Source organism: Leopardus geoffroyi, chromosome B4 (assembly GCF_018350155.1).
Source record: "Leopardus geoffroyi isolate Oge1 chromosome B4, O.geoffroyi_Oge1_pat1.0, whole genome shotgun sequence".
NCBI lineage: Eukaryota > Metazoa > Chordata > Mammalia > Carnivora > Felidae > Leopardus > Leopardus geoffroyi.
Window position 1 is genome coordinate 85,557,277 of NC_059341.1, and position 21,410 is coordinate 85,578,686.

The following is a 21,410-nucleotide window of genomic DNA, read 5'->3' on the forward strand; positions in this document are numbered from 1 at the left end:
AAATGAGAAAATACATACAAGGACAAAAGTGTTGTTGCCAAATTTCAACTTTAGGCTGTACATTTGTCAATATAAACCACAGAGGTGCATAGGGGCTGGTCAGGGGTACTGTACTGTTCTCTGAAAAGCTGGGAGTAGGGGGTTGCAAAGCAGGTACGGTTTGAAGGGTGGGCTGGATCTATGAGTGAAAGATCTTATACACCATAAATGGGATTTAAAGCTTAGCCATCAATGGTTTTTAAACAGGAAAGTGACCGATTCAGATCTAGTTTAGAAAACTAATTTTGTTAAACAATGAATCGGGTAGGAGAGAGACAAAGGACAAAAGACAGATGAGGGTCTGAACTTGGCAGTGGCAATGGGCTAAGAGGGAAGGCATAAACCATCTTGAGGACATTCAGGTGCAAAATCAATAGGAGTGGCGATTACTGATGATTAAACATGGAAGAGAGTACCAGAAATGAAATTGTTCTGGGATGCAGGTGGGAAACCTGGATAATCAACTTGTTCTAGGACACGCTGAGTGAAGTGTATTTAACACTTGTAGATAGTTCCATTAAAATTACAAAGTTAGTTCAAAAATAGCTACAGGGGCCAAAGCTATAGCATTTAATGCAAGGTATTATAAGTATTTATGAACCTGCTTCCTGTCCCTCTGATTAATTAGGACAAGGATCATTTTACTCATTTCTCGATCACTGATTCAAAATATACATACAATTAAGTATATAAGAAATGTCTGACAGCTGAGAGTGTGTTATCGAATTTCCACTCTGAGCTGTAGATAGATCAAAACAAAACCATATGCAGAAATATCACAGTAACTACCAAAACAATGACAATAATCTCATGAAGGCATTAGGTGTTATGTTTAAACAGGATTAAAAAAAAGTTTACTTGTTAAAAACCAAAATCAACCATAAAACCCAACAGAGATACATGAAAATTATAGAAATCCAAGAGTGAAATTGTAACAATTGTGGATTGCTTTGCCTTATTAAGATGTATTCTTAAAAATTCTTTAACTAAAACATGTAATTCTAATAAAAAGCTACATGCAAATACTGATTCTAATTTCTCATGCTCATGGATATCAATCATCATATGGGAGGATAAAGAATTCGGACCCTAGACACTAAAACCAGTAGAAATGATAGATTAATTATCTTGAAATTTTTACAATAGAGAGATTTGGGGAAACTGTATACATTTCAATCTATAATATAGATTTTCATGTTTTTTTAATCTCAGTAATACATCTCAAGTTAAATCAAACATCTTTATTAAAAGACACCAATTATCAGATTTCTCAAAAAACAAAACAAAAACAAAAACAAACCAAATGGTCCCAAATATTGGGATCAATATTTCTCTGTTAAAAGACTTTCTTTTTTACATTAGTTTAAAAAGTGCCTCATGGAAAAAGGTAAGTTCTGGTAACTGGATATTTCTCAAATATTGAAATAATTCAATTCATGAAGAAACCGTACCCCTCTTTGAAGACTCTAATAGTTTTTTTGGCAGGACGCTGAGCTATTCAATGTGTTCATGGAATGCCGTCTTAAAAAATAGTGAGTTCTAAATTATCCTATTACACAAGTCCAACCACTGCAGATTCCGAGAGTGGGAGGCACATAGCAGGCTCTCTGTGGTGACATTTGGTTCTCCTTCTTGAAAAATACCCCTGTAGCACATCTATTGTAATGTTGGTTATAAATTACTTCCTATCACATTAAATCAAAAGGACTAACACCCTTCAGGTGTGTACAAACAGCAATTCACTTTCCTTTTTGACATCAAGTTTTTAAAAATAGTACCATTGGCTTTATTCTGAGAAGTAATTTCTGGCTTCTGTTAAGAGGACTGTGAAAGTGAGTTGTAAACGTTCCACAGACTAGACATTACAAAATATTGCTGGGGCACCTGGGTGGCTGTCGGGTAAGTGTCCAACTTTGGCTCAGGTCATGATCTCACGGTTCCTGGGTTTGAGCCCCGAGTCGGGCTCTGTGCTGACAGCTCAGGGCCTGGATCCTGCTTCGGATTCTGTGTCTCCCTCTCTCTCTGCTCCTCCCCTGCTCGTACTCGGTCTCTCACAAAAATAAACATTAAAAAAATTTTTTTAATGTTGCCTGCCACAATTATATAACCTTTATCTCCGAATATCTTAAAAAACAGGTTGAGATTACACACAGTAACGATGTTATCATTAGCACTGGTAATGAAGAAAACACTATGAAAGTGGCGTGAACATCTATTAAGATATGTTGTATGTGAATTAGTCTTTATCAGAAAGCACAGAAAGATTAAATTGAAAAATTTTAGGCATTATTTTTCACAAACTAAATGATTTGGTATTTATCTTTTTCTGAAGTCTGTATTATTCTAGGATATATTAATACTTACTAGATTCATTTTGTGATTATATACGTTCTTTTCCTGCAGAGAGAAATTGAGCTCCTATTTTTCCACACAGCTAAAATTATCTGTAATCCATACATACACACAGAGTAAAAGGGAAAAATCATATTAAAGTAGAATGAATATAATTTCTGAATTTCAAGTGTTAATGATTTAAACCTTTGTGGCTAAGTCCGGAAAAATGAAATCCTTTAAAAGAAGTTCTTAATCATTGAATAGGCCCCCATCAATGCTTACAACACATCTGGCAATAATGAAGACAAGTTAATAAGATTTTGAAAGTCTGGCAATATGATAAAGCCAAAGCATACACAATCACTTCTCTGCACGTAGTCACTGGTGGTCCAAGGAAGGATCAACTTCCTGTCCTAGACTCTGGTGTCTACATTAAAGGAAGAAAATCTTACTACATTCTGGGGTCGTTTCTGGCTCACAGACAACAAAACCGGACACTCCCTAAGCAGGAAAACGTCACCCCCCCCAACATATCCTCCGAGAAGAATCTGCTTTTCTAACAACTGCTTTCACTTTAGTTCAAAGGACTGAAAATGGCATAAATTCACACCTTCATCAGGTTGGATTTTAAAGCTTAATGTGCTATGCATTAACTCTTCCCATATATATTTATTCTTGGGCAAGAGGATTGGTCTTTAAACTACAGACGTAAACAAGAATTGCCTTTAAAAAATCCAATTTCATCACCTGAATTAGTAGACTTAAGTTTATTTCAAGTAATTGAAATAATGTCACTTAATTTTAAAGATGACTATATTCATGTTTTGTGTGTATATACGCACCATGTAATGACATTTTCACTTAAATACTATTTAAAACAAATATTTTAAATAGTTTAAGTAACAGATTTGATACTCAGTTTTTACCAAAAGCAGGATAACCAAATTAGGAAAATATTTTAATTCCTTAGAATAGCTTAAAAGTACCTTTTATATAAGAACTGCTCATCCAACACAAAATCAGTAAAAAATAGCCAAGATTTCTATCAGCATCCCACTATAACCTGGAACAGTAAATGAAAATCACCTCTGTTATAGCCACTTTAACTACAGAAATGTGCAGTAAACCATGCTCTTGTTATAATTAAAGGGATGGTAAATGTGAAACTATTTGGAAAAGCACAAGGCATCAGGCCACATAAGGCATTATTATAATTAAAGAAACATGGCTTGGGCAGTGATTTAAGCAATGGTGATTGCACTACATTATACCAGACTATACCAACAAATCTTTGTAAAGTTAGAAATAAATTAATACACCTCAAATCTTTGTAGCTCTTTTTCGTTGTTTGCAATCTTTGTTTGTAAAGTTAGAAATAAATTAATACACCTCAAATCTTTGTAGCTCTTTTTTGTTTACAATGTGCTTTTATATACACTAATCTGATTTGAGTTTGCATTACCTCAGCTCTGTGTGATAGGCAGAATGGTCAGTTTTGGCTCATATTTTAATGTGCTAAGTAGAATTTCCTTCAATTTGGACATGATAATATGAAATTATTAAGCCTAAAATGTGTTGAGAACAACAAAAACTGTAATTGTATAGATGGGGCTTGGGATCAAAATGACACATTTTATTAAATGCAATGTGCAAAATAAAATGAAGTGACCTCTATTCAAAAAAGGTACAAGACAGGTATTAATTAAAATGTTTTAGTACTCATTTTCAATAAAAAGAAATCTGGCATTATAAAAATACATAAAATAGTCATGGATTCATACCATTAATTTACATTAAGATTTTTTTTTCACATAAAACAAAGTTAAAATAGTTTAAAAAGGTATCCTTATATGAAAGTTACTCCCAGTATAAAATTTTTTATAACTTTTTGTAATTTTGGTCCATCTGTATAAATAAGACATTTTATCCTTTTAAAATTCATAACTCCATTTAAAAACATAGGATTCTCTCTCTTTTAAATAAAAGTCTGCTTGAGGTAGTATGTTAGAGCTCTTCTTTGCTCCTACTCAGTCTAGGTGTCCAAGTCATAAGACTGAAAATTTGGAGTCCTATGGTTTTCTAAGGTCTGTTGATAGGTACACGTGTGATTTTCTTGCTGAAAATCTGTCCTTTCTTTCCCATATTCCTCTGACTCAGAGTCCAAGTCTGGGGAAGAACGAGCTTTTAGGTGAAACGCTCTTGGCTGACAATCTGATGGCTGTCCAAAGCTTGAAAAAGCATCCAGGTGAGCTCTCTTCAGAGGCTTTCCAAATGTTCCTGAAAGAAAACAAAAAACAAACAAACAAAACAAAAAAGACCCCTTAACATATGGGTCCTTTGGCTAGTATGGATATCAAAACACATTTTAAATGAAGGAGCATCTTACCCAGTGAGCACAAATAAGTGTTTTGTACAAGTCACTTATGGTTTCAGGTATATGTGCATCTGTGTTATGGAGAGAGAACTTACGGAACAGAGCTGAGGAATGAACACATATATCCCATCGTTGCATTTCATAACCTACAGTAATATTAATCACTGTGCAATGAAGTTCCCCAATATAAGTTCTTCCAAATCCTAGCTTTGTTACTGAGGGTCCACAATTTTCCATGAAGGAGATTTGGATTGTTGGTTACAAGTAAATTGTGCCTAGATACAGAAACTCTCTCAAAATCATCCTTATGCCTTGCCCTTTCTTCTTCACTAACAAAATATTATTTGACTCAAATTCTTGTCACAGTCATATAAAAGATATTTTCATTGTTAAAAGAAGGAATATAAGTAGTTACACTGTGACAAAACAAAATTTCTTAAAAGCTGGTAAACGGTTTTAAAATTCCATTTTTTAAAAACAAGATAATTTGTGGTTCATTTTCCCATATCCTCACTCAGTGAAAAGATGGCCTCAGTTCTATCTGTTGCCTGTCTGAAGCACTAGACCAAAAAACTCACAAATGAGTCTTGGCACTAGCCAGTGTCTACCACCACCGACTTGGGCTTTAAGGCTCTGACGGGCTCCTCCGCCAAAGCAGTCCGGCTTGGCAGACGGGCAGATGTTGCCAGGCGGGACGCTGTCCACCCTCCGACCGTGGTCCAAGTGTGAGCGCCACCAGACAGCCCAAACCACAATCATGCAGCGTGCACAACTCCACCCCAAAAGCTGCCGGAGCCCAAAACCACTTTTTCCACATGGCTGACAAATGGAGCTCCTAAGTCACTCCCCAAATTCTTGTGTTCTAGATGATGCCACACACAGTGTTAACCAGAAAGCTCCTAGGGCTTACTTACGGATTACATATATAATCAAGGAAAATCCCCCGTGGCTGACTCCGCCTTTAGAAACACGTGTACTAACTCACAGGATGTCATGACAACACAATTTCAACAACAACAACAACAACAAAACACTGTTCACAAGTTTGGCATCTGAGGCGCTCGCTGCTCTCCCACATACAACATGGAATGTGAGTCCTGAGTTAAGGGGTCTACTAAGTTAATAAACTCACCCATGAAAGAATTACTTGAAGCAACTGATGCTGGCTCTGGACTTAGACTGAAATCTAAAGAGGACTTGTTTAGACACAAACTTTTCATTCCGGGTCCTTCATTCTGAGAGTAAGTGGAGTTGATTAATTTCCTCACATGTGAAGGCCATCCTACATCACTGCCATTCTGTTCACAGGATTCTTCTGAAGGGTAAGGACATGGGTAGCACTCCTTTTTCTTTATGTGACTGGGCTCACAGTGGTCCATTAAAGCTGTTCTCAGGTCAGGGCCACAGCCTTTCGAATTTGGGGACATTATCAGAAAGAGCCAGAGTTAGTGCTTCTGAAAATCTCTCCAGGAAACAGAACTCAAATAAGAAAACCACATACCTGTATGATAGGCTTCAAAAGGATCGGAGCCACATACATTCCCCTTCAAATACACAGGGCCTGAGGATCCCAAAAAGGGACAAAGGAATGGATCTGTGGAAACTTCCACATCAGCTTCACTGCCATTGTCGATATTGCATGTTCCTTTAAAACAGACATCTCAGTCACCAAATGAATTTGATTCAAGTATCCTTCAACACTGTCTCCACTTTTGGTATTTTCCATTATTTAGAGATAAAAATTTTGGATAGAATGACATATAAAAGAAATAAATTGCAGAAATTTAGAGCAGGAAATTTACTGAGGCCTATGGATTAGTAACTAACTAAATCTGTGCCATCTTACAGAAAGAGCACTTGATTAACCATCATACGGACGTGTTCACCTGGGTGAGCCTCCCCACCCGGCTTACGAGAGAAACTGATCTGTGTCTGCGTACAGCACCTAAAGCAGCCATGGTCTGAAACACATGATGGCATCAGCACTACCCCCTTCCTCCATAATGTCACAGGTGAGCAGGATGAGGAAGGGGCCTTCAGCAAATGACCTCTGAATACCCAGCTCAAAGATGAGCTCGGCCAAAAAAAAAAAAAAAAAAAAAAAAAAAAAAAAAAAAATCCCTACTGTGAGTATCTGAGCCAAAAAACCCAGAAATGATACGCAGTTAGCAGTGGCCACAGTAGAAGGAGGACAAGAGATGCGGTGCAGGTGAGAGATGCCATGATAGGTCATGTGCCTGAGAAGTAGGAACTGGGCAGTCTTCGCGAGAAGAGACTGTGCAGAATGTGATCAGTGATGCTGGTGGCCTCTGGAGCTGCTGACAGCACCAATCTCCAGCCCCAGCACCCACGTGACACAGCATTACTGCGTTCCAGTTCTGTTGCTTTAAACTTTCATAAATGTCTCTGGTAAACCCTGCTACATTTGAACAAGCTTGGGCTTCTGCCCTTTGCAACCAAATGAGCCCAACCAGAAGACCCACTTGGGTGTGCAAATCTTCTATCTCTAGACCACTGCCTTGCCAAGCACTTTGTGATTATTTGTTGAAATTTTTGTCTCATCACTGACTACACTATGAGACTGAAAACAAGTATCTTCCCTCTTGACTACAGAGTCCACCACAGAGCAGATATTCCATAAATGCTTGTGGGACAAGACGGTAAAATGTTTGAAAAGAATGTCAATAGCTTTCACTTTTTGAGCCCTTTAGTATGTGCCGAGCACTATGCAGTTTTCCAGTATCATTTTAATTTCACAACAACCTAATAAGTACTATAGAAATGCCCAAGGATACACAGGGAGTAAGTGTCAGAAGTGGGTGTTGAACCAAGCCTGCGTGCTTGTCTTATGCTGCCTCCATGGTTATTCTTAAAACCACACAGTTCTTTTTTTAATGCTTATTTTTGAAAGAAAGACAGAATGTGAGTGGGGAAGGGGAAGAGAGAGAGGAGACACAGAATCCAAAGCAGGTTCCAAGCTCTGAGCTGTCACCACAGAACCCAATGCAGGGCTCGAACCCAGGAACTGTGAGATCATGACCCGAGCTGAAGTTGGAAGCCGAAGTTGGAAGCCGACTGAGCCACCCAGGTGCCCCAAAACCATACAGTTCTTAAAGAGTCAGAATTTGATTCCTCTCATTTGACTTTTAAGACCATACATGAAACCAGTTAACGTCATTTAAAAAAGGAGAACGTTCGGGGCCAAAGAGCATTTACGGTGTAAAGAAAATACTGCGTTGCATGGGGAAATTAAACTTTAGTTCTTCCACTGGTCTTCTATTATCAGAAACAAAGATTTTTCAAGTATTTAAGAGAACAACATAAAAGTATTTAATTTCAAGCTTTGCTAGTGATGCTAGGCCAGTTCCTGAATATATGAGTGTATCGATTTCTTGAACTGTACTTCAGCCTTCCATCAAATTATTTCAAAACAACTACAGCCCGTGTTCATTTTAAACACTTACCGTTACTGTCGTGTTGCGGTAAGAAAAATCCGCCTCCTGAAGAAGTGACGAACTGGTGGTGGCTTCCACTTTCTGAGGAGATGTACCCATCCTGCCTGTCGGCTAAGGTTCCCTGAGATGACAAATAACTAGGGATATCTGCTGGCAAGTTGGTCTCATCTACAATCCAACAACAGCACTCTGTTAACCCAGGATGACCGTACATACCCCACAGCCTTCCTTGATGAACAGTAAATACTGTTTGGGTTTCTGTACAAATCAAGTAAACCTACTCCTGAAAACCCATCTTGATTGTATAGTATTTAGGTAAGGAAGATTAGGGCTTTCTGTCTGCTGCTCGGCGAGCACAAGCCCATTTTCTACTGATCTTCTACAGAATACCTCTCCCAAATTTCAAAAAATAAAGGCTTAGGAACTTTCATGGGATGTATCTAAGCTCTTGAATTAAGCTTGATTTCTGCCATTTTTCCAACTCAATATTTACCATCAGAGGAGTCTGCACGTATTAGTCAAGTGACAGCCCCCTCCCACTAATAACAGGATCCTCCCCAGATGGCTGCACGCACATGACAAGACAAAGAACTACGTCAGTGTGTAAAGCTCACAGCTGAAGGGCTGCTCCTGTTCTCCATCACCACCGTGTGAAAGAGTGAGTCTGTTTTACTCTGTGATTTGGGCTGTATCTCACAGCCAACAGGATATTCTGATGAGGTTTTAACAAAAAGGATTAATCTTTAAACATCAGCTTTCTTTGGGGCTGAGGTGTTATTTTTAGCTAACCATATTTCTGCAGCTTGCAACAAGTGAGTCACCCCTCTGCCATGGCCTCAGGATGTGAGACACACATTCTAGACGAAAATTACCACGGGACCACAAACACACATGACGACGGCCCCCTGTGCCAAGCTTCTGTTTACACACCTGTGTTGGTAATGCTGCAATCTTCGTTCCTCCGCCTTGTGTGGTATATGATGACCACCCACACGAGCGACGTGCCCACCACACAGCAAACCACTGCTATGATCACGACGCCCACGGTGGCCCATCCGTCGTCGTCTAACGACGAAGCGGTCATCTGAGGGGAGTCGCAGGTGGGAGTGGGGATCACACTGAGGCGCACGTTGCCTCTCTCAGTGCCAAGGGTATTAGACATTTCACACGTGTACTTCCCAGCATCGCTGACATCAGAGTCCACAATGATCAGCAGCTGATTGCCTGCTGCAAAAAAGTGCCTTTCGGTGACCACCAAGGGGCTGTCATCCTTGGTCCAGTTCAGTCTGGGAGGAGGGCTACCTCCAGCAATGCACTGCAGGACGGCCGTTTCTCCCTTGGTTACAGTTCGGTCCAACAGGGGCCGCAGAAAGGATGGTGTCTCTGAAATGACAAGTTATGCTTTTAATCTAAATGAAATTAGGTTTTGCATATCATAAGACCCACTAGTTCAATTTACTAAAATTGGCACCTAACAATGTATTCTTCCACATCTTAATGTGTACACTTCTTTAAGAGCCTAAGTGTGTATACAACATTTGGGATTTCATTTCATTATTTGGCTGTCATTTATTGTGACACCTGTTAAGGATAATATTTACTATTTTTCAAATCTCAGCCTCTCTTACTCTTGGCAAGATTGGGAATTGTGGAAGAGGGGCAATGTGAAACATTTTGGACATTTCTTAGAAACAGAAGATATATAAAAATAATTTTAAGCAGGGGGATGTGTTGATGGAGGAAAGATTTCAGAATGTTTAAATGTTTTGAAGGGAAACTTTCTAGTGCTAGATGTCCAAACCTATATTTAAATTATGAAAGTATTTTTATTTTCTAGTATTCATAGGTTACTTTGCTCAACTCTTTCAAAGATACACAGATGATTAACATATTCAAATGCTTAAAAAGCTCCCATTTAGGCAAAAGGTAAAAGACAAACTCCTGATTTCCAGAATGGCAGGGCAGGCCACGAAAAGAGAACAGGTCCTTCCCAATCTGCTCACGTTTTTTTTTCCTTAAATATTTTTTATAGTGTTAGGATTATTGGTAGAGACTGGGCAATGGGAAGAGGAGGGCAGAGGAAAAGGTGACTCCAAAAAGGGGAAGCTTCAAAGCATTTACTTTTCTCCTGCCCTCGGAACAGAAGAAACAGATTCATCTCACTGGCCTCAGGCTAGAAGATGTAACGCACTCCCCACGTCGAGCTCCCAAGAGGCCATCTGCCCTCTCCAAGGGAAGGCAGTGTCTTATGGATTACCTCTCACCCTCACACCCTCACAACTTGTGACACTTAGGGCCTCTGGGGGAGCTAGTTATCTTTAAGATTAACTTACATCACGGAATCTGACAACAGCCACTTACCTAGGACAGTCAGAGTCGCATTTGCAGAAATGCTTCCTGCACTGTTCTGAGCTGTGCAGCTATAAACCCCGATGTCCTCTATCTTCACATCCACAATAAAGAACACATCGTCCTCAGGCATAACATGCATGCGTCTCTCCCTCGCAGCAGGGAAGTCTGTGCCTCCGTCCTTCTGCCAGGCTATCTGTGGGGCTGGATGCCCCAGGGCGGCACACTCCAGACGCGCCATTGCCCCGGCTCGGATGGTAAGGTCCATGGGGGTCTTGGTGAAGGAAGGAAGCACTGAAATCAGATAAAGAATATGGGCAACAGTGCTATGGAGTTTTAGGGGTTCATTTCCATTCTGGTTTTTTTTTTAAGTACATACCTACCAATGCCCCTGACATAGTTAAGGCTGGTGTTATTTCTGATTGCAAGATAAGGAATGTAAAGCTGAGATGAAGAGGTGCCCTCAAGGTTACACAGACACAGAAATGATGAAGTCAGGCTGAAACAACACAGGTCACCTGATGTTCAGAGTGAAGGTCTTTCTGCTATTTTCAAGATACTTCTCAGTTCCCTCAGTAATCATCTGTGAGATCTTGGACAAATCAATTAATCTTTTTGTACGCTGACCACTCTCTCCTGGCTCCAACATTCTATGACTTTAGATATGTGTTTTGTCCTACAATTTTAAACTCAAAATTGTTGTATGTGTCAGGCCTCAGCAATCATTTGTAGAATGGATACATTAATGTATCATACAAGAAAATCTCCTACCACGGAAAGTACAAATGATTAAAGATAAAGTGGTAAGACTCCAGTCATAAAAATGTATACCAGCCACACAAAGTAATTACATATTTTTACTAACACTAGCTAATACTTACTGCCTTTAGTGAGCATTCACCATATGCTAGGTATTCTGCTAAGTTCTCTGTACCAATTATTTTATTTAATGAAGATCACACCTCTCTGTAAGGTAGGTACCATTATTCCTAATTGAAAGATGTGGGGCAGGGGGGAAGATGTGGAAATGGAGGCACAGAAAGGTTAAGTAACTTGCTAAGGGTTACACAGCTATAAGCACGAGTTGCAGGATTCCAACCCAGACCTCAGAATTAAAGGCGGTGTGCTCTAACAGCATACATCATGGCCTCCCCGCATCAGACTAATACATCGTTGGGGTGTCTGAGTGGCTCAGGTGGTTGAGTGTCTGACTCTTGATTTTGGCTCAGGCCATGATCCCAGGGTCGTAGGATTGAGATTCACATCAGGCTCGGCATGGAGCCTGCTTGGGATTCTCTCTCTCCCTCTGCCCCTCCTCTGCTTGCACGCACACTCTCCAAAAATTAAAAATGAAAAAAAATGGGGTGCCTGGGTGGCTCAGTTAAGCATCGAACTTTGGCTCAGGCCATGATGTCATGGTTTGTGAGTTCAGGCCCTGTATTGGGCTCTGTGCTGACAGCTCAGAGCCTGGAGCCTGCTTCAGATTCTGTGTCTCCCTCTCTCCCTGCCCCTCCCCCACTCGCACTCTGTGTCTCTCTCTCTTTCAAAAATAAATAAACATTGCAAAAAATTAAAAAAAAAGACTAATACATTGTGAACTCCCAGGAGAGCAAAGAGTGTCTGATTCACTCCTGTGTTACCCACCACGATGGGGTCCTCGACACAATAACTGCTTGTGTAGATGCCAAGACTCTTAATTTTGTAGAGAGGCAGAGAAGGGAAGGGTTAGGTGGGAAACTGAGCAGAAGACAGGGTCAGGAGTAAGAGAAAACCAAATCTAAAAGGCGTCTTTAAATGCAAAAGGAAAAGTCAGACCACATACTATTTACTGTGAGCTTGGCTTTGACAGAGTAGGATGAGCCAAAGTGATTGGAGATGACACACTGGTATCTCCCCTCACTGGTGAATTCCACGCTGCGCAGCCGGAGAATGGTGGTGTACTCCATCACCTCGCCGCCTTGGGCCCGCAGGTGTGCGTAATTTTCCATTTCAGCATCATGCAGTAGTTCATTGTCTTTTTTCCAAGCAAAAGTCATCGGGGAATCACTGCTGCTGGCAGCCGAGCAGATAAAACTCAAATTGGAACCTTTTATTGCCGACTGTGTTTCTGGCTGAACCGTGATCTGGGGTTTAGGAAAATCATCTGTTCAAAATGGAGAGGAGAAAACAAAACAATTTTAAGGCTCGAGAGTCCAAAAGCTACTCACTTTTTAATACCAAGAAACCCAAAACAAATGAGGGCTTAGGTTTTACCCTTTGTGTATGTTTCACAGATGGACTAACAGTCCTAGTGTTGAAATGATGGCCTGGGAGAGTGTTTATCAACTAATTTGTTCACTTCAAAGAGAGACTGAAACTTATTTATCAGTCACTAACTGAGAGGAGACTGCTATTTTGGAAGATAGGTTATCCTAGGCCCCTTATGCTTTTTTCATACAGATACAAGAGGAAATCAGTTATGGAACTTCCAGGCTCAGAGATCATACTTAAATGCTACTTGTTTTGGGGAAGTGCGATTTTTTTTCCATGTTACCCATAAGTAAGCACCAGGGAAATTAAGAAATCACTATCACTAAAGAGCAATTAACACCCCATTTACCAAAGACAGAACCCATATTAAAAAGCAGTAATTTTTAGATACAGCAGAAAAAGATAATCCTGCAGTGAAAGAAAAAGCATCTTTCAAACTTCCTGTGAGACCCTGGCTTCAGCCTGGGGTTTCGGGTGGACAATCAATCAGGCCGCTGTGCTACACTGTTGGAGCTACATTATAATTAGAGCTGAGCAACTCTTTCATTCCAAACAGCTATTTTTAGTTCTCTGTTACTTTTTGGAAAAGTTACCTTCTTGAACTGCAGTTTCTTGGAGATGGTCTAAACCCAGAAGGAAAACAGCTTAGAAATACTGAAATGTATTATTTGGGTGCTCTAGAAAAACTTGTGAGTGTGTGTGAGTGTGTGTGAGTGTGTGTGTGTGTGTGTGTGTGTGTGTGTGTGTGTGTGAGAGAGAGAGAGAGAGAGAGAGAGAGAGAGAGAGGGAGAGAGGGAGAGCGAGAGAGAGAATGAGAATGATTATGTATACCTCTGTGTCTGCACATGCGTGAATGGGGCATGGGAATGTTCTGGTAACTCCAATGCTGCACACTTCCAATACCATGCTGTAATCAGGATGGTTTCTCCTTCCGTGGAATTATTCTAAAATTCTCATCTGGTATATCAATGTTTAGATCCACAATGGAAGGAGTGACAGAAAAATCTAAGGACACCATATGTACGTCTCAAAGTAATCGCGTTCCTATCTTGAGACTAGAGAACTGTGAAATAAGCACCATGGGAAAGGCATGGCTCAGGCCCTTCTAGATGAGTGCCAAAAGCTTATTTAGATCCAAAAGCTACATCAGACATTTTATTTCCAGAAACCGTTGGCACTGTTTAATGCTGCAACCTAAAAAAATATATTTTTCTTGTACTTGACTAAACAATCGCAGGCAAAGCAGTTTCAAATAAATTTTTAAAGGCCAATGTAAAATTAGGTTCTGTAATATCTTAACACACACGCTAAAATTTAAGCACAAGTCGATTTCGTGTTCTATGTGCACATTTATTTTTACAAAGGTCTCCATGGTGGTGAATAGTAAACAGCAGTGTGGTGTGGTAGACAGAAGCCTGCACCAGGGAGATGAGAACCTGGGTTTTGATCCGATCTGCTGACTAGCAATGTGAAGTATGAGATTTCTGACGCTGAGATTCTTAGATGCTTTGACAATGGACCTTACATTCATTTATAATAAATTCAAACTTTCTACTCCTTATAGTGCTTTACCCACCGGGAGCAAAATTGTTAACGGCCCATCAATCATAAGCAGATAATTTTTCTCTTTCTACTCTTAATACACAGCATTTACACAGGGGTTAGTTCAGCCTCTCAACAACCCCACGGTTGGGAAGGGAAGTCCACAGAGTTCCCATTTCACGGACACAGAGATTGAGATTTAGGGAAGCAGGAGGGCTGCCCCTGTCCTTCAATTCTCCCAAGATCCAATGTCCTACTCTTTCCATCAAACCACCCTGATGTCAAAACAATGACATTTTGGAAAACTCTCATCTGTAACACTAAAATCATCACGATAGATCCATTTACGTCTACCTCAGCAGACACGGAAGCTTCATTAAGAGAAAAGAAGCTTAGGGGGCGCCATTAGGGATGGCCCAGTCTGTTAAGCATCTGACTTCAGCTCAGGTCATGATCTCACAGTTCATGAGTTTGAGCCCTGCGTCGGGCTCTGTGCTGAGAGCTCAGAGCCTAGAGTCTGCTTCAGATTCAGTGTCTCCCTCTTTCTCTCTGCCCCTCCCCCACTTGCACTCTTTCTCAAAATAAATAAACATTAAAAAAAAGAGACAGGGAACATAAGCTTATTCAAAACCATTAGCTGGAGGGAAAAAGAAGGAATGCAGAGGCAACAGGTACACTCACCACACACAAAGCCATCTGGGCTAACAGCGAAAATACTTCTTCCTTTTAGCAGCTGAGGATGGGCACAACTGGCATTTACAAAGCTCTGAAAGTTGTTTTCTGCCACCCACTGTGGGAGCCATTTTAGCTGGCAATCGCACAAAAGGCTTGATGTATTTAAATGCCTGAGGAGAGTAATTATGTTCAATTTGTTTTATATGAAATGCAGATTCTACAAGTAAACTAACTCAAGTAAATATTAACAAAGCAATGAATGTGGAAACCAAATACACCCTATGAAATAAATGTTCTCTAGTCCACCTTAAAATGTAAGAAATGTATTAGCACCATATTGTTTGTTCTTACCGACCTGCTGAGGGAGAGGGGCTGATGATATATCAAAAATCTCTCACTACTGAAGACCTGTTACTGGGATATTCATTGACCTGCATTAGGTCCCAAAAATGTAAATTGTAAATTCCTAACAGAAACAAAAAGATACTCCTCTTTTTGACCAAAGGAACAAATAACCAATTCCCTTTGCTTTCTGGTATAAAAATTAAGCAATGCTAAGAATGTGCTAGACACTTTTCATAGACACGTGATCTAGGATGACATACCTCATGAGAGCTCCCCCCACCATGTTTTATTTGACACCCTTGGAAGGAAAAAGAAAAGCTTACAATTGCTGAAGTTTCTTCATCTGTGAAAATGCATTGCCTTGTAACGACATGATTGCGTTGTCACTCAAATCTCTGAAAACAAATAAAATACATTAGAGCGAATTATGGTCACTGCATGCCTCAGGGAAAGGCTGGGCCCACACTCCTCACCCCATTCACCGAACTACTCCATGTGCTAAAATATTTAAACCATGCAACTCCAGAAGAACACAAGAAACTTAGATCAAAGAACAAGAATATCTATTTGTACCAGAGGTAGGTTCTGTTATAGTAAAAGAGATTTGCTTTATATCATTATGTACAGGTCATTTGACTCCTAAGGGCCTAAGCTGTTCTACTGTATTTTTTTAAATAGTTATATGGCTTGTTCTGCTGTGATACTTTATTGTTTCTCATTATTCAAGTTAGTAACTTGAGAAGTTAGAACTTCAGAAGTTACTGAGAGTAACTTTTAAATACACAACTAAAATTCTTCATAGTTATCCTTTTTAAAAAACCCATCATGCATCAAATCCTTTCTATGACATGCACTGGGTTAAATGACTTAACATTTACTCCTCACAGCAACCCAAAAGAAGATGGTTTTACTACCTTGTTCAGCATGACAGGCACAGCTAAGATGCAAACTCCATTAGTTTCAATTTCAAAACCTATGCTCTTAGTAGCCCATTCTGCAACACACATGTATGTCACTGCTAAAGACAGTACGGTGTTCAGACGAGATGTACTTGCCGTAACACACTCTGGGAAGCGCATTAGTAAAACCAGAGAATATTCTAGGCTGACTTTATTTGTAACTAGTACCTACAAGCAGTTTGAATTAAAGCACTCTCCACAGTGATTACTACTCTGGTTTTCTTTACAGGTCAGAGTGTACAAAAAGGATTTTGAATGAGATGAGGGGCAAGAGAGGACAGAGTGAAGGTACCAAACATGGGCAGAGAAAGAGGCTGGGAGAGTCAAGAAGGTTTAGAAAGCTAAAGCCGAGGTCAATACTCCACTGATCCACTAATTCCACTTTCCCAGAAATGGAATGGGTCAGATGACAAACCCTTTTGGCTAGTTTCCCTCTGAAAGCAATTTGTTTCAAGAAGTCCAGCAACACTGGCCCGCCCTTCCAAATTCTGCAATGCAGAATCACCCTCCTCCAGCCCGAACTGTTTCTGTCGGTGTGTCTAGCCATCCAAACCTCCCTCAAACTAACAAGTGAGTCAGAAGACAACAAGGTGGTCGTGGATAATGGTGAAATCTTCCCTCTTGATACGCAGTGCAAACACGGGCACAACCAAATGTGTATTGTAAATCAGAACATCTTTTGTCGAAGTTAATAGTTATTAAAACTTTTGGCTACAAACATTCCCTAACAGAGTGGAGGCATTTAGTATCACTTTGTACTTTTGCTGGACAAGTATAAAACACAGATCCAGTTGTAAGAAGCTGGTCGGTTCAAGCTCATGCAGGTTTCGACTCCTACCAAGGTTGGCTAGCTTGCCCTCCTAGTGGCTGGAAATATCTGAGCCCCTGAATGTCATTTCAAAACTGTGTGCCAGGAGTTGCTAAGAGGGGGTGGTGCAGAGCTCGTGGAGGTGAGAGCTGCTCGGCACAGGGACGCCTACGGCAGAGGCAGCCCCGGTTTGAGTCCTACTTCTGTCAATTGCTAGCCGATGGACTGGTAGCAAAATGGAAAAAGAGAAAGAACAAAGGTGGAAAACGGACTGTCTGCTTTACAATTAACCACAACAACAAACTACTAAAAGCCTCCCAGTAGTGCTACTAGTCTCCTAATGTCATGCCTGACGACCGCGGGGAGTGGTCTTTGAATCTTTAAAATTCAAGTCACCATCTTAACTGTTCGATGGAATCAATGGACACTCTGGACTTCCATTTCTTCACTTCAAAATAAAGGTAGTAATAGCTATTGAATAGTTTTTCCTTTTTTAGAGACGGAGTGCAAGCAAGGGAGAGAGGCAGAGGCAGAGACAAATGTTAAAGCAGGCTCCACGCTCAGCGCTGAGCCCCATGTGGGGCTCGATCCCATGACCCAGGGATCACCTGAGCCAAAATCAAGAGTCAGACACTCAACCAACTGGGCCACCCAGGTGCCCCTGAATAGTTTTCTCATGAGGATTAAATGAGACTGTATATAAATACCTGGCATAATGCCTGACATGTATATACAATAAATGGTAGGTTTTTGAAAACTAAATATGTCACCGCTTGAGAAAAATAACTAAAAGAAAACCCAATAACGTGCAGCAATGTCCTCAAATGCAAAGGAAAATATATACCTACATACTGCCATGAAGATATAGATAGGTAGACAAATAGGTACAGGATAAGCAGATATGTAAATATACTTTATGGTACAGAAAGGATGCCAACAAAATTACATTCTACTTTATCTTTCATGACACATAAGTAGATAACCATCTCAGATTCCTTTAGGGTAACTAAATTCCAGTCACTCACAGATGTTCTAATGCGTCCAAACCAGTAAAGGCTTTTTTGGTAATAGATCGAATCCGGTTCCCCTGGAGTATTCTGGGCAAAAAAAAAAAATTACATTGGAACAGTTAAAGCCATTTGGGGATGGAATTCTCATGAAAAGAATTGCTTTTAAAATCATTTGTGAATAATTCTATTTTCTTCAATTAAATAATATATCCTGTAAAAATGTTATCCATGCCATCTATTTCAGTAATACAGTTCAGCAGGGTCTCAAAGCATTCAGCAGAGAACTCAGCAAAAGTAGGTATTCAGTAAGTTACTCTGGCAGTTAAATTAAAGCAGTGATTTTGAAAGTCTTTTGAGGAAGAGGTAGAAACTTTCTTCCAAGTAAATGGTCTCAAAAACTATAATCAGTAAAGAAGATATAGTGGAGATCTTCTCTTTACCTTTCCTCCTCATGGACACTTTCATCATCCACAGAAGCTTAGGGCTATATGAAACTCAACCCGAAAACTTAAAACCCAGAATCTGGCCATCTACAAGGCCACTTTAAGGCTAAATAGAAGCAGGGTTTCCTTCTCTACTGCTTAGAACCTACTGCAGTACTATCAGTGGACACTGGCTCACTCCACTTAAAAACTCCTATGAGCAGAATACAACTCTGAAAGGTTCAAAATGGTGGACTTAGTAAGCATATTAATTTTTATACAATGATAATCCCAAGAGCCTAAGCACTCAAAACAATTTAACACTCTTATCTAGATATTAAAATAAGTTACAACTCACCAAGTGTTGAACAAAACCACCATCCCAAGGAAGAAAAGCTAATTAATACCCATCTTGTGTAACAATACTCATTTGGGAAAATGTCCAAGGGAAACAACCAGATATAAAGCCTCTAGTTCTAAACTCTTCCAAATGTGAACCTGTAGACTGGACCTTCAGTGAACGTGTAGGTCAGAGAGTGAGACAAACATGAAGCAAATCCCACTCACAGCCGCCTCAGTTTGTCAAGCCCAGAGAAAGCACCGTTCATGTCTTCAATAGTCCAGGAAATTTCATTGTTCTTCAGATCCCTAATTATTGAAAGAAACGTTACTGAAACCGGTACCAGATATTTAACATAAGATACAAACACTCCCCTTAGAGATATGCTCAAAAAGCTAAGATCACCGCCCAAGTGGCATATAATTTGTAACAAATTCTTCATGATCCCTCACATCATCTCTACCCCTTTCAAAACAATACAAAATTTTCTCTCTCCCTGCCCTCCTCCCTCAACAACATTTTAAGTATTGCTGCCCAAAAATCAAGACAGTTGAACCTGTCCTATTAATTCCTCTATCAAGATGACTCAATTCTGAAAGACCTGAACAGTCTGAAAAATACATTAAACTTTAAAACCACAGCTCCAACCACATTAGCAGGAATTGGCCAAAGCACACAGCATGTCTTTCAATTATGTCATGCTTCAAACAGTGAATGGAGCAAAAATTTCTGACAGTGCAAAAACCAAAAACCCACTGCACAACATTAAAATGAACATTTCAGAGATATTTCAAAGGTCAATTAATTCAAAATTTTCTCTTCTCTTAGGAGATGGATTAAATCTGGATATAACTTGTATGATAAACAGGCATCTTCCTTTGCTGCCCTTTGTAGATCTTTTCGCTCTGGGTAATTTCTAATCTGCATTTTTATAAAGAAAAATCAGTGGATTTACAATCGTTTCCCCTTTGAGCAGTTACCAACTTCCTGGAGATCCTGAGAAGGCTAAGTGTAATCACCAAACCAATCTGATCATTGTCCTTTTTAATCCCTCTAAGAAACACATATGGATGAAATGGACCTATTTTAATCAAACTGATCTGGGAAAGATTAAGACACTACTTCTGAGGCTGTAGATATTTCCTTCACAACAAAGGAAATCTGCTTGGAGAAAAGTGGGCACATTTAGGAACCAATTAGGTTCATGTACGGAGAGCAAAATGTGTAACTTACAAAGTCTTTAAACTGGAAAGCCCCCGGAAGGCACAATCAGCAATGTAGCTGACTTTGTTATTCCCAATGTGCAGTGTATTTAGTAAGCTTAGGCCCAGGAAGCTTGAATCATCCAACCTCGATAAGTGATTGAAAGTGAGGTCCCTGTAAAAACAAAAAACAAACAACAGCTTTTATTTTCCAATTCAACACAACGATTTGTTTTCTAAACAACAGGTGATGTATGTAACCACAATAATTCTTATTTTGACACTCTGCCTTCTTAATAATACTCAGGTAAACATTGTTTCTAATCCTAGTAATTAAAAAAAATTCTCTTTATTTGAAAATAACCGTCACTGATTTAGCCCATGTGCCCCAGAAGTCAAATAGCAGAGTTGGCTTCAACTTATCACAACAAAAATATGACTAGGTTGCATGTGAAAAAAGCTGTCACCTTGGAAACTTTGTTATGAAAATTTCACAGATCAGTGGTAAGAAGCTCATGCTCTGGCATGATCCCTGCTCTCAAACCTGGGGAGAATAAAAGGCAACTCACAGCTCACTGAGTTTCTGGCAGAACTCCCAGGCATCAGGGCTGATCCTGTTGATGGCATTTTGGCTGAGATGAAGTTCCTGCAGCATCAGCAAGCCATAAAGCCAGCCTTTGGTAATCTCTGTTAGGTTGTTATGGTCCAGCTGCCTACATTTACAATAAGAATCAAAAGCAGGATCAAAAGTTCATTATCTAGTCTTTTCAAAGGAGACATATGATTACAACCTATTACATATTCCTATTGTTACAAGATGTTTAGCTTTTGTGATATAAAGGCATCAGCCAAAAGTACCATGTGCTTCTAAATTTCAGTCACATTACCTGAAACAAAACTGGGTATTAAATGAGGAGACTGTAACATAGGATTTCAAATAAAGCTACTGCATGTTCACTGCGTGGTCCATGGTCGTACTACCTAAGCAGGAACTGTAGGATAAGCCATACTTACAAGATTTCCATGTTGCTCAGCCCCCAAAAAGCTCCATCCATAAGTTTTGTTACTCCATTTCTTTGCATTTTCAGAGACTTCAGAGCACCAAGCCCTTGGAATGTGAGCCCATCTACATTTCTAATCTTGTTTCGGTTCAGTTCACTGCATTGGATATAACAGTTAAACGGTTAGCTTATATGATAAATTCTGGAGTTAGTAATAAAATGCAACATTACTATAATATAGTTAAACCAGCTGGTGTTAAATTACATGGAATGTTTTAAATTACTAAACATTTTTAGTGAGAAGT

The 21,410-nt window shown here is 39.8% G+C and overlaps 1 protein-coding gene across 3 annotated transcripts in view; it reads right to left on the reverse strand.

Moving 5' to 3' along the window:
* Nucleotides 1-865: 865 nt before the first annotated feature.
* The window catches only part of LRIG3 (leucine rich repeats and immunoglobulin like domains 3), a 53,131-nt gene continuing 32,586 nt past the window's right edge, over nucleotides 866-21,410 (reverse strand). For 2 of the 3 annotated variants that reach the window (XM_045467161.1, XM_045467163.1), the window contains 14 exons: nucleotides 21,119-21,262; nucleotides 20,674-20,817; nucleotides 20,136-20,279; nucleotides 19,130-19,210; nucleotides 18,156-18,227; nucleotides 15,687-15,758; nucleotides 15,025-15,188; nucleotides 12,374-12,694; nucleotides 10,564-10,845; nucleotides 9,133-9,585; nucleotides 8,212-8,370; nucleotides 6,249-6,392; nucleotides 5,880-6,155; nucleotides 866-4,650 (listed from right to left, as the gene is read on the reverse strand). In XM_045467161.1, the coding sequence (XP_045323117.1) occupies nucleotides 4,406-4,650; nucleotides 5,880-6,155; nucleotides 6,249-6,392; nucleotides 8,212-8,370; nucleotides 9,133-9,585; nucleotides 10,564-10,845; nucleotides 12,374-12,694; nucleotides 15,025-15,188; nucleotides 15,687-15,758; nucleotides 18,156-18,227; nucleotides 19,130-19,210; nucleotides 20,136-20,279; nucleotides 20,674-20,817; nucleotides 21,119-21,262 (2,701 nt within the window). In that variant the 3' untranslated portion in view covers nucleotides 866-4,405. The remainder of the gene's footprint in view (nucleotides 4,651-5,879; nucleotides 6,156-6,248; nucleotides 6,393-8,211; nucleotides 8,371-9,132; nucleotides 9,586-10,563; nucleotides 10,846-12,373; nucleotides 12,695-15,024; nucleotides 15,189-15,686; nucleotides 15,759-18,155; nucleotides 18,228-19,129; nucleotides 19,211-20,135; nucleotides 20,280-20,673; nucleotides 20,818-21,118; nucleotides 21,263-21,410) is intronic. The other variant, XM_045467162.1, reaches the window with a different exon arrangement.